This window comes from Capra hircus, chromosome 19 (assembly GCF_001704415.2).
Source record: "Capra hircus breed San Clemente chromosome 19, ASM170441v1, whole genome shotgun sequence".
Lineage (NCBI taxonomy): Eukaryota > Metazoa > Chordata > Mammalia > Artiodactyla > Bovidae > Capra > Capra hircus.
This window is the reverse complement of record NC_030826.1, coordinates 35643055-35655952: the sequence shown is the minus strand read 5'-3', so window position 1 is coordinate 35655952 and position 12898 is coordinate 35643055. Positions and strand designations below refer to the sequence as shown.

Genomic DNA, 12898 nt, shown 5'->3' with positions numbered 1-12898 from the left:
ACAGACTGATTTGCCCATTTCTCTCAGTAAACATACTAAAATTTACAGTCCCACTATCAAATAGTTAATATCTCTTTTTTGTATTGAGAATACCAAGGCAGAGTTATAGATGTAGTTTTTCATAGTTGAAAAGTGGCAGCAAAAAATCAAACTGTTTTGATTCTCCAAGCATACCAGTTTCCACTTGCCTATTTTCATACTCTGCTGAGTTTGTCTTTTCATGCCTAGAATGTGTTATCATTAATTTCTGAACTTAACCAGTTCAGAAACTTAACCAGGTTAAGCTTTACCACCTGACATTCCTGACTAAATTCCTATTTGTTTTTAGTGATGCATGTACTGACACACTTAAAATGATGCAAAATTGAACAAGTCAGACTTTAATAATTAGAAGAGTTTATAGCATTTAAAAACATTAGCCTTTTGCACATATAGAGCCCTTTTTAGCTGAGGTATAGTTGATATTATATCAATAAAAGTTTGGGGTATACAACATAGTGATTTACAATTTTTAAAATTTGTTTTTAGTGATGCATGTACTGACATACTTAAAATGATGCAAAATTGAACAAGTCAGACTGTTTAATAATTAGAAGAGTATGTAGCATTTAAAAACATTAGCCTTTTGCACATATAGAGCGCTTTTTAGTTGAGGTATAGTTGATATTATATCAATAAAAGTTTGGGGTATACAACATAGTGATTTACAATCTTTAAAGATTGTACTCTATTTATAGATCCTATAAGGGGCTTCCCAGGTAGCTCAGTGGATAAGGAATCCGCCTGCAGTACAGGAGGAGTTTGATCCGTGGGTTGGGAAGATCTGGAGGAGGCCATGGCAACCTACTGCAGTATTCTTGCCTGGAGAGTCCCATGGACAGAGGAGCCTGGCGGGTTCCATAGGGTCATAAAAAGTTGGACACAACTTGAAGCGATTGAGCACACACAGAGTTACTGTAAAATATCAGCTGTATTCCCTGAGTGGCACTTCTTTGTAGCTTATTTAACTTATCTTCTTATATATCTTAGTCTGTGCCTCTTAATACCCTACCCCTGTTTTGCCCCTCCCTCTTCCCTCTCCCCGCTGGTTCTCTACATTGCAGTCTGTTTTGTTGTTGTTATTTTCACTAATTTGCCTTTTTTTTTTAGATACCTCAAATACATAGTGTTTTGCCTCTGTTTGGCTTATTTCACTAAGTATAATTCCCTCCAAGTCTATCTGTGTTGTTGCGAATGGCAAATTTCTATTTTTCATGGCTGATTATTGTTCCATCATGTATATTTACCTCATTTTCTTCATCCATCCATGTGTTGATGGACATTAAGGATGCTTCGATTCTTGGCTATTGTAAATAATGCTGCTGTGAACGTTGGTATGAATTACTGTTTTCATTTTATTTGGATGTATACTCCGGAGTGGAATTGCTGGATTAAATATAGTTGCTTTATTTTTAGTGTTTTGAGGAACTTCCATGTGGTTTTTTTCAGGTGGCTGCACCAATTTACATTTCTACCAGCAGTGTTCCAGGGGTTCCCTTTTCTCCACATCCTCGCCAACGTGTTATTTGTGGTCATACTGAGCCTTTTTAATAGAGTATTAGAATTTCCAAAAGAAAATGGTACAAATACACTATGACCTATCACTACATGTAACAGGATTAATATTGATATAAAGCTAAATCTGTTGTTTAGACGTGATTTTTGAATCTGGTTGTTCTTTATGACCTTAGTTCTTCTGGACACAGCTTATGGAACCTCACTGCTTCAAATAAGTGTAAAACATTTGACCTTTGAAGCAAAAAACAGTATTTCAAATGCAACATCCAGTTCTAAATGTCTCAAAAAAACTCATTCAATCCTAAATTTAGTAGACCTTTTCTATGTTATACTTGTACATTGATAATTTACCCAATTAGCAGTTAAGGGTTATATGGAGATATTTTGGAATTTTGCTTAACAGATTTTGGTTAGCAGTGTTACAAAATTAAATTTAGTATAGAGCAGTCTCAGAATGGCAACCCACTCCAGTGTTCTTGCCTGGAGAATCCCAGGGACGGGGGAGCCTGGTGGGGCTGCCGTCTCTGGAGTCGCACAGAGTCGGACACGACTGAAGCGACTTAGCAGCAGCAGCAGCAGCAGCAGTCTCAGAATATATCTGAAGGAGTTACAAAAGTACCCATGGGAGAGAATTGAAAATCGGTCTTATGTTAGTAATTCTTCCTCATACCATAAAAGTCACTCGGTGCTGGCATGTGTGAAAATATCCAGGACACCTTAGGGCCTGTTGCGAGATCTCTTTAAGTGAAAATACTGAACTGGATAGTTTTAAATGAGTGTTATTTGGAATTTAGGCAGTGATTTGTAAATTGGTTCTGGTCTTTAACAGAGTTAAAACAATAAGAACACTGCAGTGTTTTTGTTTTGTATTTTGTTTTTTTTAAAATTAAAAAAAAATTCACCTTTATTCTGGATGTCTTTATCCAAAATTTGTGTTTTTCTGGAGAGTTAAGGCAGTGATTTCTCTTATGGTAGAAATCGAAGATGCTCTCAACTGTCAGTCCTGCATTTCTTATACTGAAATCCAGGAGTCTGAAAGTCATTAATTTGCCTAAACGACTTAACAAATGAAATTGTTCTTAAACTTACTTGGTTGAAAGATGTAGATCATGAAATGAGAAAATGGTTATTTGGCATCCTTTTCTGGCATAATTTTAAAACTGACCAGTTTCAGAAAGTTAAACTTACCTTTGTTTTTTTCACTAGGTTTGTAAATACTACCTCTGTGGTTTTTGTCCTGCGGAATTGTTCACAAACACTCGTTCTGATCTTGGTAAGTAAATTTTCTATAATTTTTATTACATTTATGATTAAAGAGAAAGTGATACTTTATAATTTTGGAAAGAAGTTTTCTGTTAAAGGTGTTGATAATTTCTTCCCTGGCTTTTTAAAAAAATGTATTAACAAATGCCAGTCTAATTAAACATGGTGGCTTATTTGAATCTACATATGTATTTCCATTCCCTCCTGAAACCCCTCCACTAAAATGAAAATTTAAAAACAAAAAAGGTGTAAACGGAAGACGAGATAACATTAGAGATGTCAACAAATTTTTGGAAGATGACAAGTGGATGGAAGAATAGCAGAGAAACCTGTATCCTAAAAGCCTGCAGAAGGGGATATTAAACAGAAGCAAGAGTTTGATCAGCAGAACCTTGGACAGGCTCAGGATTTGGAGGCATCAGGTACCATAGAAGGCAGAGTTGAATTATGGGGCTGAAAACCAGAGATTAGTCTAGTTCAGGGTTTCTCGACCTTGACATTTGACAGTTTGACCTGGAAAATTCTGTGTTTGGGGAGGTGGGAGGGTCTCCTGTGGGTTGTAGGATGCTTAGCAGCATCCTTGGCCTCTATGGAGTAGATGTCAATAAAAATCTCCCAATTTGGACAACCAGAAATGTCTCCAGGCACTTCTAGATATCCCTGGGGGCAAAACTGCCCCATGTTGAGAAGCGCTAGTCTGGGTGGTCTGACCTGTGCATCAGGTAATTCTGTCTCCCATGCCAACAGTACTGGAGACCAGGGGGTTATGTTCTGAAGAAATTGGGCTAAATGAACCACAAAATGCAAAAATCGACCGTTTTCTCTCCAGGATGGTACATAACTAGTATCATTCTAGAAATATAAAATGGAAATTAAATTCGTTAAGCACAATGCTTGTCCTGAAGCATAAAGAGCACATTATGGCTGGATATATCTAGGTATTGGGATTTACAGATGTAGGACAGGGCAGTAATGAATAAAAATGAAACTGTAAGAGAGATTAAATGAGTCTGTTTTCTTAATAGTGAGGTTTTCCCATTCCCTTCCTCTGCCCTGTTCCTAGAAGGATACAGCCAGATGTTTTTTCCCCAGGCAGAAGAGAAGAGGATTCTTTAGAAAAAGTGAACAGTTCCAGAGAAGTGATCTACAGGTACTGACCCTTGGGGAATCTCCTAAAAGAAAGTCTTGCTGCCTGATTTTCCTATGGTAAAGCCTGTTAGTTCACAAACCCTGCCTGTGCATACCAACTTCGAGTCAGATTTTGGAAGTATTTTGCCAGCCAAGATTGCTATTTGAAGAAAACCTTCAAACATAAAAGATTAACCAAAACCAACAGAAAAAAAAGAATTTAGTGGAATATGGTGATAATGGGAGAAAACAGAAGAAAAAATTATTAAAGCTGTAACTAAATTTAGTATCCCCAAAGAAATAAGAGAAAATACAGGAGGAATAGGATGCCAAAGAGTTCTTGAAATTAGAACTAGAGAAATATGAACATCAGTGGGAAGTTTTGAGGATAAAATAAATTTGTGGTCTGTTGAGAAAAAATTAAAATTTGAAAAAATTCTCAGTCCAGTGCTGTGATAGCTAATTAAGAGAGTTCCAGATAGAGAAAACAGAAAGGAGAAAATCTTAAGATTGCATTACTGAAGGATTTTACTCTCTAGATGGAGTGAATCCTTCTAGAACTCAGCACAGCAAATGATAAAAAGATCCATACCAAAGCACATTATTGTGAAATTCCAAAATACCAGGGATGGGGTGGGGCATACAAGATTATCAATCAGAATGTCCTCGATTTGTCAGTAACAACACTGGAAGCTTGAAGACACTGGAGAAACATCCTCGGGATTCTGAATGGTAAAATGTTTTTACCTAGGTTAGCTGTATAGCCAAACAGCAAAATACGAGTGTGAAAAAAAATATTTTCAGGCATGCATGGTCTCAACAAATTTATCTACCAGGAACCTTTTCTGTGGAAACTCATGGGTGTAAACCAAGAAGGAAAAAATAGATCCAGTGAACTGTATCCAGTACAGACCAGAAAAGGACTTTCAGAGGATGGCAACTCTTAGTGAGCTTAGGGAAGGAAAGGTAGCTCAGGTTGAAGCAGGATGGAAAGCTCATGGAAGAAAATAAAGCTGATTTGATTATCTAATATATTTTGAATCTTGAGGGAGATTATTACTGAGCTAGTTTTGATAGCTGAGTTAGCGTCTGGAGTGAATTTGGAAATAGAACATACAAGAGACTGAACTGAAGAAAAACCAGTAAGTGTATCAAGAGTGTCATCATAATGCCCTTTTTGCTTAACTCGAGAGTTAATAGGACATGGCATCAAAATATAAACACTGAATGTTCCTTTAAATTTTTCATGCCTAAGATAAACCAAAAAAAGAGCAAGATAAGCATAGAATTTAGAAATGGAGGCAAATTCCAGAAGATAAAGCTAAAAGGATTAAACTTGATTGCATTTTGGAGATGGTAAGAGGTAGGACTAGGGTGCTAGTCTTAACACTATTTACAGAGACTCTAATAAAATGTCGTGGTGGTTCAGACCAAAGGTCTGCCATCATCCTAGCTTACTTCTTGGCAGTAAGGAGTAATTTTTTCATCCCTCCTCCTCCCTCTCTTCTCTTACCATATAGTACCATATAGCACATCTTGAAGGCTAAGGAGAACGATTTTCATGTGCATACTTGGGCATGTTGCTTCATGATTTAGTAGGCTCAACTTAGGTGTCTGCAGACTACTCAGTGATTGAATGGATCGTCTTTCCTTTTTTTAAAAGAGTAAACTTCCTTTTGTTTTGGCAAGAGAAAAGTTAATTCAATAATGTATATTGAATACATTTATATTTCTTGTTGTTTTAGGACCATGTGAAAAAATTCATGATGAAAATCTACGAAAACAGTAAGTTACCTTTTTTGGGATCATCCTCACCCCCAGTCATTATTTGCTTTAAAGGGGACAAGGATTGAAGAAATAATTTATGTAAAATGAAATATAAATTTAAATGTAAATGTCTGTTAAATGCTACCTTCTTTACCAGGATGAGGGACAGCTAGAAATTCACTTCTTGTGTGTGTGCCTGGTTTACTCTTCGGTACTTTTTTTCTTCTTCTTCCTTTTTTTTTTTTTTTAAACTTTTTTGGGTATGCCACATGGCTTGTGGGATCTTAGTTCCCAGACTAGGGTAAATGTAAATTTATGTAAAATGAATGTCATGTAGAGGTCCTACTCATTAGTTGGGGGTCATAGAAAGTGATACAGCTATATGTAGCATCACCATACGAGTTAATACTGTATGCCAAGAATAAGCCTAAGCTTTTTATATCTATCTGTTTTTTATTTTTTCTAATTTTATATTTGACTTTGATACTGTAGCCAGTTTGTCCATGGATTCTTAGTTTATTTTGTTTTTTTTTTTTTTTTTTTTTTTTTTTTTTTTTTTTTTTTTTTTTTTTTTTTTTTTTTTTTTTTTTTTTAATTTTTTTTAACAGACCTAATTTTATAAATGAAACTTGTCCTGGAGCCAGGGTCACAGATCTAGTATAGTGTTCATCTAGATTTGCCCAATTGTAACTTCTGTGTTCTTAATACACTGTTAAATGCTACCCTCTTTACCAGGATGAGGGACAGCTAGAAATTCACTTCTTATGTATGCACCTGGTTTACTCTTCAGTACTTTCTTCTTCTTCTTTTTTTTTTTTTTTTTTAAAACTTTTTTGGGTATGCCACATGGCTTGTGGGATCTTAGTTCCCAGACTAGGGTTTGAACCCGGCCTGCAGCAGTGAAAGCAGGGAGACCAAACAATTGGCCTGGGAGTTCCCTACTCTTCAGTCTGAATGCAGTAGTAGTTCATGAGATTAGTGAAGATAGAATATAAGAGTTGTAAATGGATAAAGAATTGGAAAGAAAATATTTATTTTCGTTTTATTAGGTATGAGAAGAGTTCTCGTTTTATGAAAGTTGGCTATGAGAGAGATTTTTTGCGATACTTACAGAGTTTACTGGCAGAAGTAGAACGTAGAATTAGACGAGGCCATGCTCGTTTGGCATTATCTCAAAACCAGCAGTCGTCTGGGGTGAGTATGAATTAATTTACGATCTTTGTAAAGTGTCCTTTCTTCTGGAAAGCCAGCGATCTCCCTAGTATTGAAACTTGGGCTCAAGTTCAGTCATTGCTCTATATGTTTTAAAATGACAAAACTTAAAAAGTTGGTTTTTTTTTCAGTCTTTATTAGTAAATGAATATTTTGCTAATCGGAAATTTTTTATCTTAAATATCAGTAATTGACAAAATATGCAACTGATTAACAAAAATTGAGATAATTGAGTTACTGTCCTTGTGATTTAGCATTTCGGTTATTAAATATGAATACTAGGTATGGTATATGGAAGTTTAGATGTTTATTTTTATATTTTAGTTGTTGATAATACATTCTGTTGTCTTCATCAGGCAGCTGGTCCAACAGGCAAAAATGAAGAAAAAATTCAGGTTCTAACAGATAAAATTGATGTACTCCTGCAGCAGGTAAGAACTGGAACTCCTACTAGGATTGCTAAAATTAAAAAGACTGAGTGTCAAATATTAGTGAAGATCTGGGCGAACAAACTATTTTACTCTGTTGGGGTTATTTAAAATGATGCAGGAACTTTGGAAAAGAGTTTCTTTCTTCAAAGGTTAAGAGATGCACTATGAGCCATTCTGCTGCTAGATATTAATCTAAGAGGTGAAAGCATATGTTTACACAGAGTTGCATACCAGTGTTTATAGAGGCTTTATTCATAATAGGTGCAAAAAAAACCCCACCCCAAACAAACCTGGAAACAAATGTCTGTCAGTAGGTTAATGGGTAAACAAATTGTGATGTACCTGTGCAGTGATAGTACACAGTGATAAAAAGGAATTAACTATTTGTAATAATATTGATGAATCTTAAGATAGTAGATTGAGTGAAAGAGGCCAAACCCCACAAAAGGAATAGAGCACATGGTTCCATTTAAATACAATTCTAGAAAATGCAGACTAATTTATAGTGACGGAAAACAGATTGCTGGTTGCTTTGGGAAAAGGCGCAACACAGAGGACAGTAGGAAACTTGGGTGGATTTGCTTATTATCTAGACTGTGGTGTTGAATCATGGAAGTCAGACCTTACAAAATTGTCTATCCTAGAAACCTTCTGTGTATTTCCTGTCAGGTATACATAGTTAATGCTGTGGGAAAAAAATCAATTAAGGGTAAATTAAACCCAAAGAGGCTTCACTAAACAAAACAAACCCAAACAACTTCTATACGCTAATGAAGCTTAAGGGTAAAAAGAAAAATAATAGGATAGTGTGGTTAGAAAGATATCCTGACTGGTTTTTGAATTCCTCTTAGATTGAAGAATTAGGATCTGAAGGAAAAGTAGAAGAAGCCCAGGGAATGATGAAATTAGTTGAACAGTTAAAAGAAGAGAGAGAGTTGCTTAGGTCCACAACTTCGGTGAGTAGCAACCTCATTTTGATATAACCATGCTGTTAGCTGTGTATTGCTAGGATCTATTCCTATTTATGAATAATTTTCTAATGTCATCAAACTTTTATTTTAAAGGGCCACGTGGTATTTATGATTTCAGGTCATAAGAAATGTAATAAAAGCTCTGTTTTTACATTTATATAGCTTTAGACAATGTGTAAACAAATGTCTGTAATTTTGTTTCAATAAAACTTTGCAAAAACAGGCCTCTAGCTGCTGGCTTGCTAACCTGTGCCTTAGATAGTTAAGTATTTTGGTTGGGCTTATGTTTTGGTGGTTTTTTGTTTTTTTTTTGTTACTAATCAAATTACTTAGTTAATATTTACCTTACTACAAAGTTGGTGTACTCTTAGTAATACCCCTATTTACTTTGACTTAGATGATACAGTATATGTGTTTTGGATATTGATGGTAAAATGTAATTGAGCATTGGTTCCCAAATATTAAAAGGGTATGTTCAGATTATATGCAGTGAGTTCAATTCCTTAATGGTTTTGAAACACTTTTTAAATTATTTTTATTATTTTTGTTTTTTTTGGGTCTTCATTGCTGTACTTGGGCTTTCTCTAGTAGCAGAAAGTGGAGGCCACTCTCTAAGCCTATTGACTTCAGTAGTTGAGGCACAGGGGCTGTTTAGCTGCAACTCGAGGGCCCTGCCTAGAGCCTGCAGGCTTCAGTAGTTGTAGCACACACTCTCCGTAGTTGTAGCTTTCAGGCTGTGGAGTGCAGGCTCGGTAGTTGTCGCATATGGGCGTAGTTGCTCTGAGGCATGTGGAATCTTCCCAGACCAGGGATCAGACCTGTGTCCCCTGCATTGGCAGGCAGATTCCTATCTACTGCACTACCAGGGAAGTCCCCCAAAACATTTTTAATATGGAGTCCACATCTTTAACCTGTTGAACCAAGCAGGAAATGAATTCAGACTAAAATAGGTAGCTTTCTGAAAGGTAGGTTAACTTTTTCAAGGTGATATGTAGTTCAAGGGTTATAATAGAGGGATGGGGTTGTAATACTTCTTGAAAAGTTGATTGCTGTTGTCATGCTTCCCCTGTCTAAAAGTTGCTGCTAAGTATTATGTCTTTGGGGAAATGGAAAGTAGCAGTTCACAAAGTTAAAAGTCTTATCTAAGTGTTAAAAGTATTTTTGAGGGGAATTTGTTTTCTTTTGATCAGATATTTTATAATAACTGATTTATCATTTCAGACAATTGAAAGTTTTGCTGCCCAAGAAAAACAAATGGAAGTTTGTGAAGTGTGTGGAGCCTTTTTGATAGTGGGGGATGCCCAGTCCCGGGTAGATGATCATTTGATGGGAAAACAGCACATGGGCTACGCCAAGATTAAAGCTACTGTAGAAGAATTAAAAGTAAGTTTCTTACGAGCATACATTTTAGCTACATCTAGTACTTTATATTAGTGTGGTTAAGAATTGATTGTGTAGATTTAAAACGCTCGATATTGCTGGATTATTTGAGGTAGTGATAATTCCTGTAATATTTTGCTATTCATCAGATGAGCAAAGTGCTTTATTTTCTTTGCTCTGTAGTGTCAGGAATTTGGGAGAAGGAATATTCCTGAGGGTTTAGTCAAATATCTTGTCTGCATACATGGTGTTAAGATTTCTCCATTTCACTTTTAGGGTATCAAATTTCATAAGTTGGTCTACAATTGATTCATGTTAGGTAGCCGTTGTTTGACAGTGTCTTTTAGGTTATTTAGTTCTAAAAAAAATTGAATTTGATTTCTTTAGGAAAAATTAAGAAAAAGAACTGAAGAACCTGATCGTGATGAGCGTTTGAAAAAGGAGAAGCAAGAACGAGAAGAAAGAGAAAAAGAAAGGGAGAGGGAAAGAGAAGAGAGAGAGAGGAAAAGACGAAGAGAAGAGGAAGAAAGAGAAAAAGAAAGAGCTCGAGACAGAGAAAGAAGAAAGAGGAGTCGATCACGAAGTAGGCATTCAAGCCGAACTTCTGACCGAAGATGCAGCAGGTCTCGGGACCACAAAAGATCACGAAGTAGAGAGAGAAGGCGAAGCAGGTATGTTGAACACATGAGACAGTGCCAGGCATATAGTGAAAGTGTTAGTTGCTCAGTTGTGTCTGACTCTTTGAGACCTTGTGGACTGTAGCCTGCCAGGCTCCTCTGTCCATGGAATTCTCCAGGAAAGAATACTGGAGTCAGTTGCCATTTCCTCCTCAGGGGATCTTCCCGACCCAGGGATTGAACTGGGTCTCCTGCATTGCAGGTGGATTCTTTACCTGAGCCAGCATAGTGAGTGTGCATTAAATAATAGTAATTACTGGTGAATTCCTTGGTACTTGGGACCCTCATAAGTCTCATTAAGCACTCGGGCAGATGAAAGTTGAATCAGTGAATGAGTTCATCTTGTAGGCAACTTCACTGCTCTTTCTTAGGCCGCCTAAGGAGATTTGATGCAATCTTATTAGGGAGTTAGTGTAATGGATGAGTGCTTCTCTTATTGATTCTAAGACATTTAAATCATAAATTATTTTGGGTAGGATTACCTATTTGAAAAATTGAAGTTAAGGACTTTGAATTTTCAGTTCTTAAGGTTTCTTATATAAATGATATAAATGTGTTTCAATAGTAGATTGTATTCATTTGCCTTTAAAGAGTGGTTTTTGCTTTAAATAACAGTATGTAATTCTTCAAGGTTTTTTCTCACTGTAATACCAGCTGAAGTTGCTCTCCTTTTGTTTCAAATTATTTAAGAAGTAGAGATCGACGAAGAAGCAGAAGCCACGATAGATCAGAAAGAAAGCATAGATCTCGTAGTCGGGATCGAAGAAGATCAAAAAGCAGAGATCGAAAGTCATATAAGCACCGGAGCAAAAGTCGAGACAGAGAACAAGATAGAAAATCGAAGGAGAAAGGTTAGTTTTTGTGAGAATTTGATTCTTTAAGGGACCGTTTTCACTTTGTCTCCTCACTAACTCACTTTTCTTTAGACAAGCAGAGTTCCACTTCAGGCTATATTTATTTTTACTTTTGATGAACCCCATTCAATAGGAGACAAGTCTTATTTTCTCTTCTGCTGATTTATGAGAATGACAGTTGACCTTGTGTTTTCTTAGAACATGGTAAAGTCGCATGCTTCAATTTATAACTTGAAGGCTTATCATTTAGATTCTTCCAAGTATTGCATTACCTGGTAGGTTTATTAGGCTGTAGAATTCTTGGTAATTGGCAACATTTTTTAGTTATTTGGCAACACTTGCTGCAGTGTTCCATAATACTTTGAAGAGTAAATGTACAGTATTGCATTGGTCTTCAAGTACAGCATTTATTTAATTCTATAGTACTTCTAAATTTTCATAAGTTGAATGCCTTATGTGTGCGTGTCATGCCCCCCTCCCCCCGGTGCGTGCCTTTTCTTATTGAAACATGCGTTTTCCTATCTATTTTTTCCTTTGATTTTTTTGTGGCATTCCAGTAGCTGGTTGATTGCATTCTTAATCGACTTTTCATTTTGTCTTTGGCATGTTTTCACAAGGATATTCTCACCTTTCAATTTAGCCTTCATTGAATGATGAACGATAATTCTTTTAACCATTAGGGTCTCATTTCTGCGTATTCTTCAGATTCTTTGTACACTTTTTTTTGGACTGGGCTATTCTGCTTTGCATGGTTTTCAGGAATGAGAGAAAGGGCTTATTTCCAATTTTCTTGGCTCTGCTTCTTCCATCCTGTTCTGCCTGTCTGTGTCCATGTTTGATCACCAACATATGTGTGCTCATGTATGGATTTATTACATTAGACATGTATGTGATACTCATTATTTTCTTTTATGAAATTAGTCTGGTTTTTGTGGGGTTTAACTGAGTTGAGTTAGGAAACTAGCAAACAGTGGATTATCTTTCTTTTTTTCTTCAATCTTCAGCTTTTATCTTTCCTCAAATAAGTGCACTTTCTCTTTTTAAAATATTTAGATATATTGGCTTTTTCTAGAACATGGAGCAAATGTTAAAAAGTAGGAAACGGTGATTTTTAAAATTTTCCTGAGCTTTAGTATCTGCCATTTAAGTTCAGAAGTTATTTTTGTGATTCAAAAGGCAATTGATACCAAGAATTGACTGACTTTTACTAGTTTTTAAGTAAGCTTCACTCAGCCTTTTGGCAAGACTTTCTGTGTAATGTATTTGGGGGGTCAGCTCTCAACAACCATATATGTCTCTTGTCAGAGATGAAAGTAATCACTTTGAGAACTAAAGCTCTTCACTGTATCTTCATTTGTGTCACTTAAAATAGTTGGATTGGTTCTCAGGGACAGAAACTAGGTAGCTTTTATAACTATTTGGGATCAAAATTGAGCTATAAATTGCACTGGCCTGACTTAAAAAGAGTTTGTGTAATTTTTAGAGAGAGCAGAGAGAATGAATTGCTAAGCTATGATCTTTATTATAATGATGACATCGTAGCATATAATCAGACTTGTTTAAGTGAAATAAACTGTGCTGTGTTTGGATTGTGGACGAATGGATTTCCTGGTGAGATGTGGAGGCAGGAGTGAAGACTGGATTCAGGGAAATTCTGC

At 36.1% G+C, this 12898-nt stretch overlaps 1 protein-coding gene across 1 annotated transcript in view; it reads left to right on the top strand.

Annotated features, from left to right (window-relative positions):
- Nucleotides 1-12898, top strand: part of LUC7L3 (LUC7 like 3 pre-mRNA splicing factor) — a 23444-nt gene that overhangs the window by 6649 nt on the left and 3897 nt on the right. The window contains 8 exon segments of the mRNA XM_005693653.3: nt 2764-2830; nt 5694-5733; nt 6765-6909; nt 7284-7358; nt 8210-8314; nt 9551-9712; nt 10097-10380; nt 11077-11237. Coding sequence (XP_005693710.3) covers nt 2764-2830; nt 5694-5733; nt 6765-6909; nt 7284-7358; nt 8210-8314; nt 9551-9712; nt 10097-10380; nt 11077-11237 — 1039 coding nt within the window.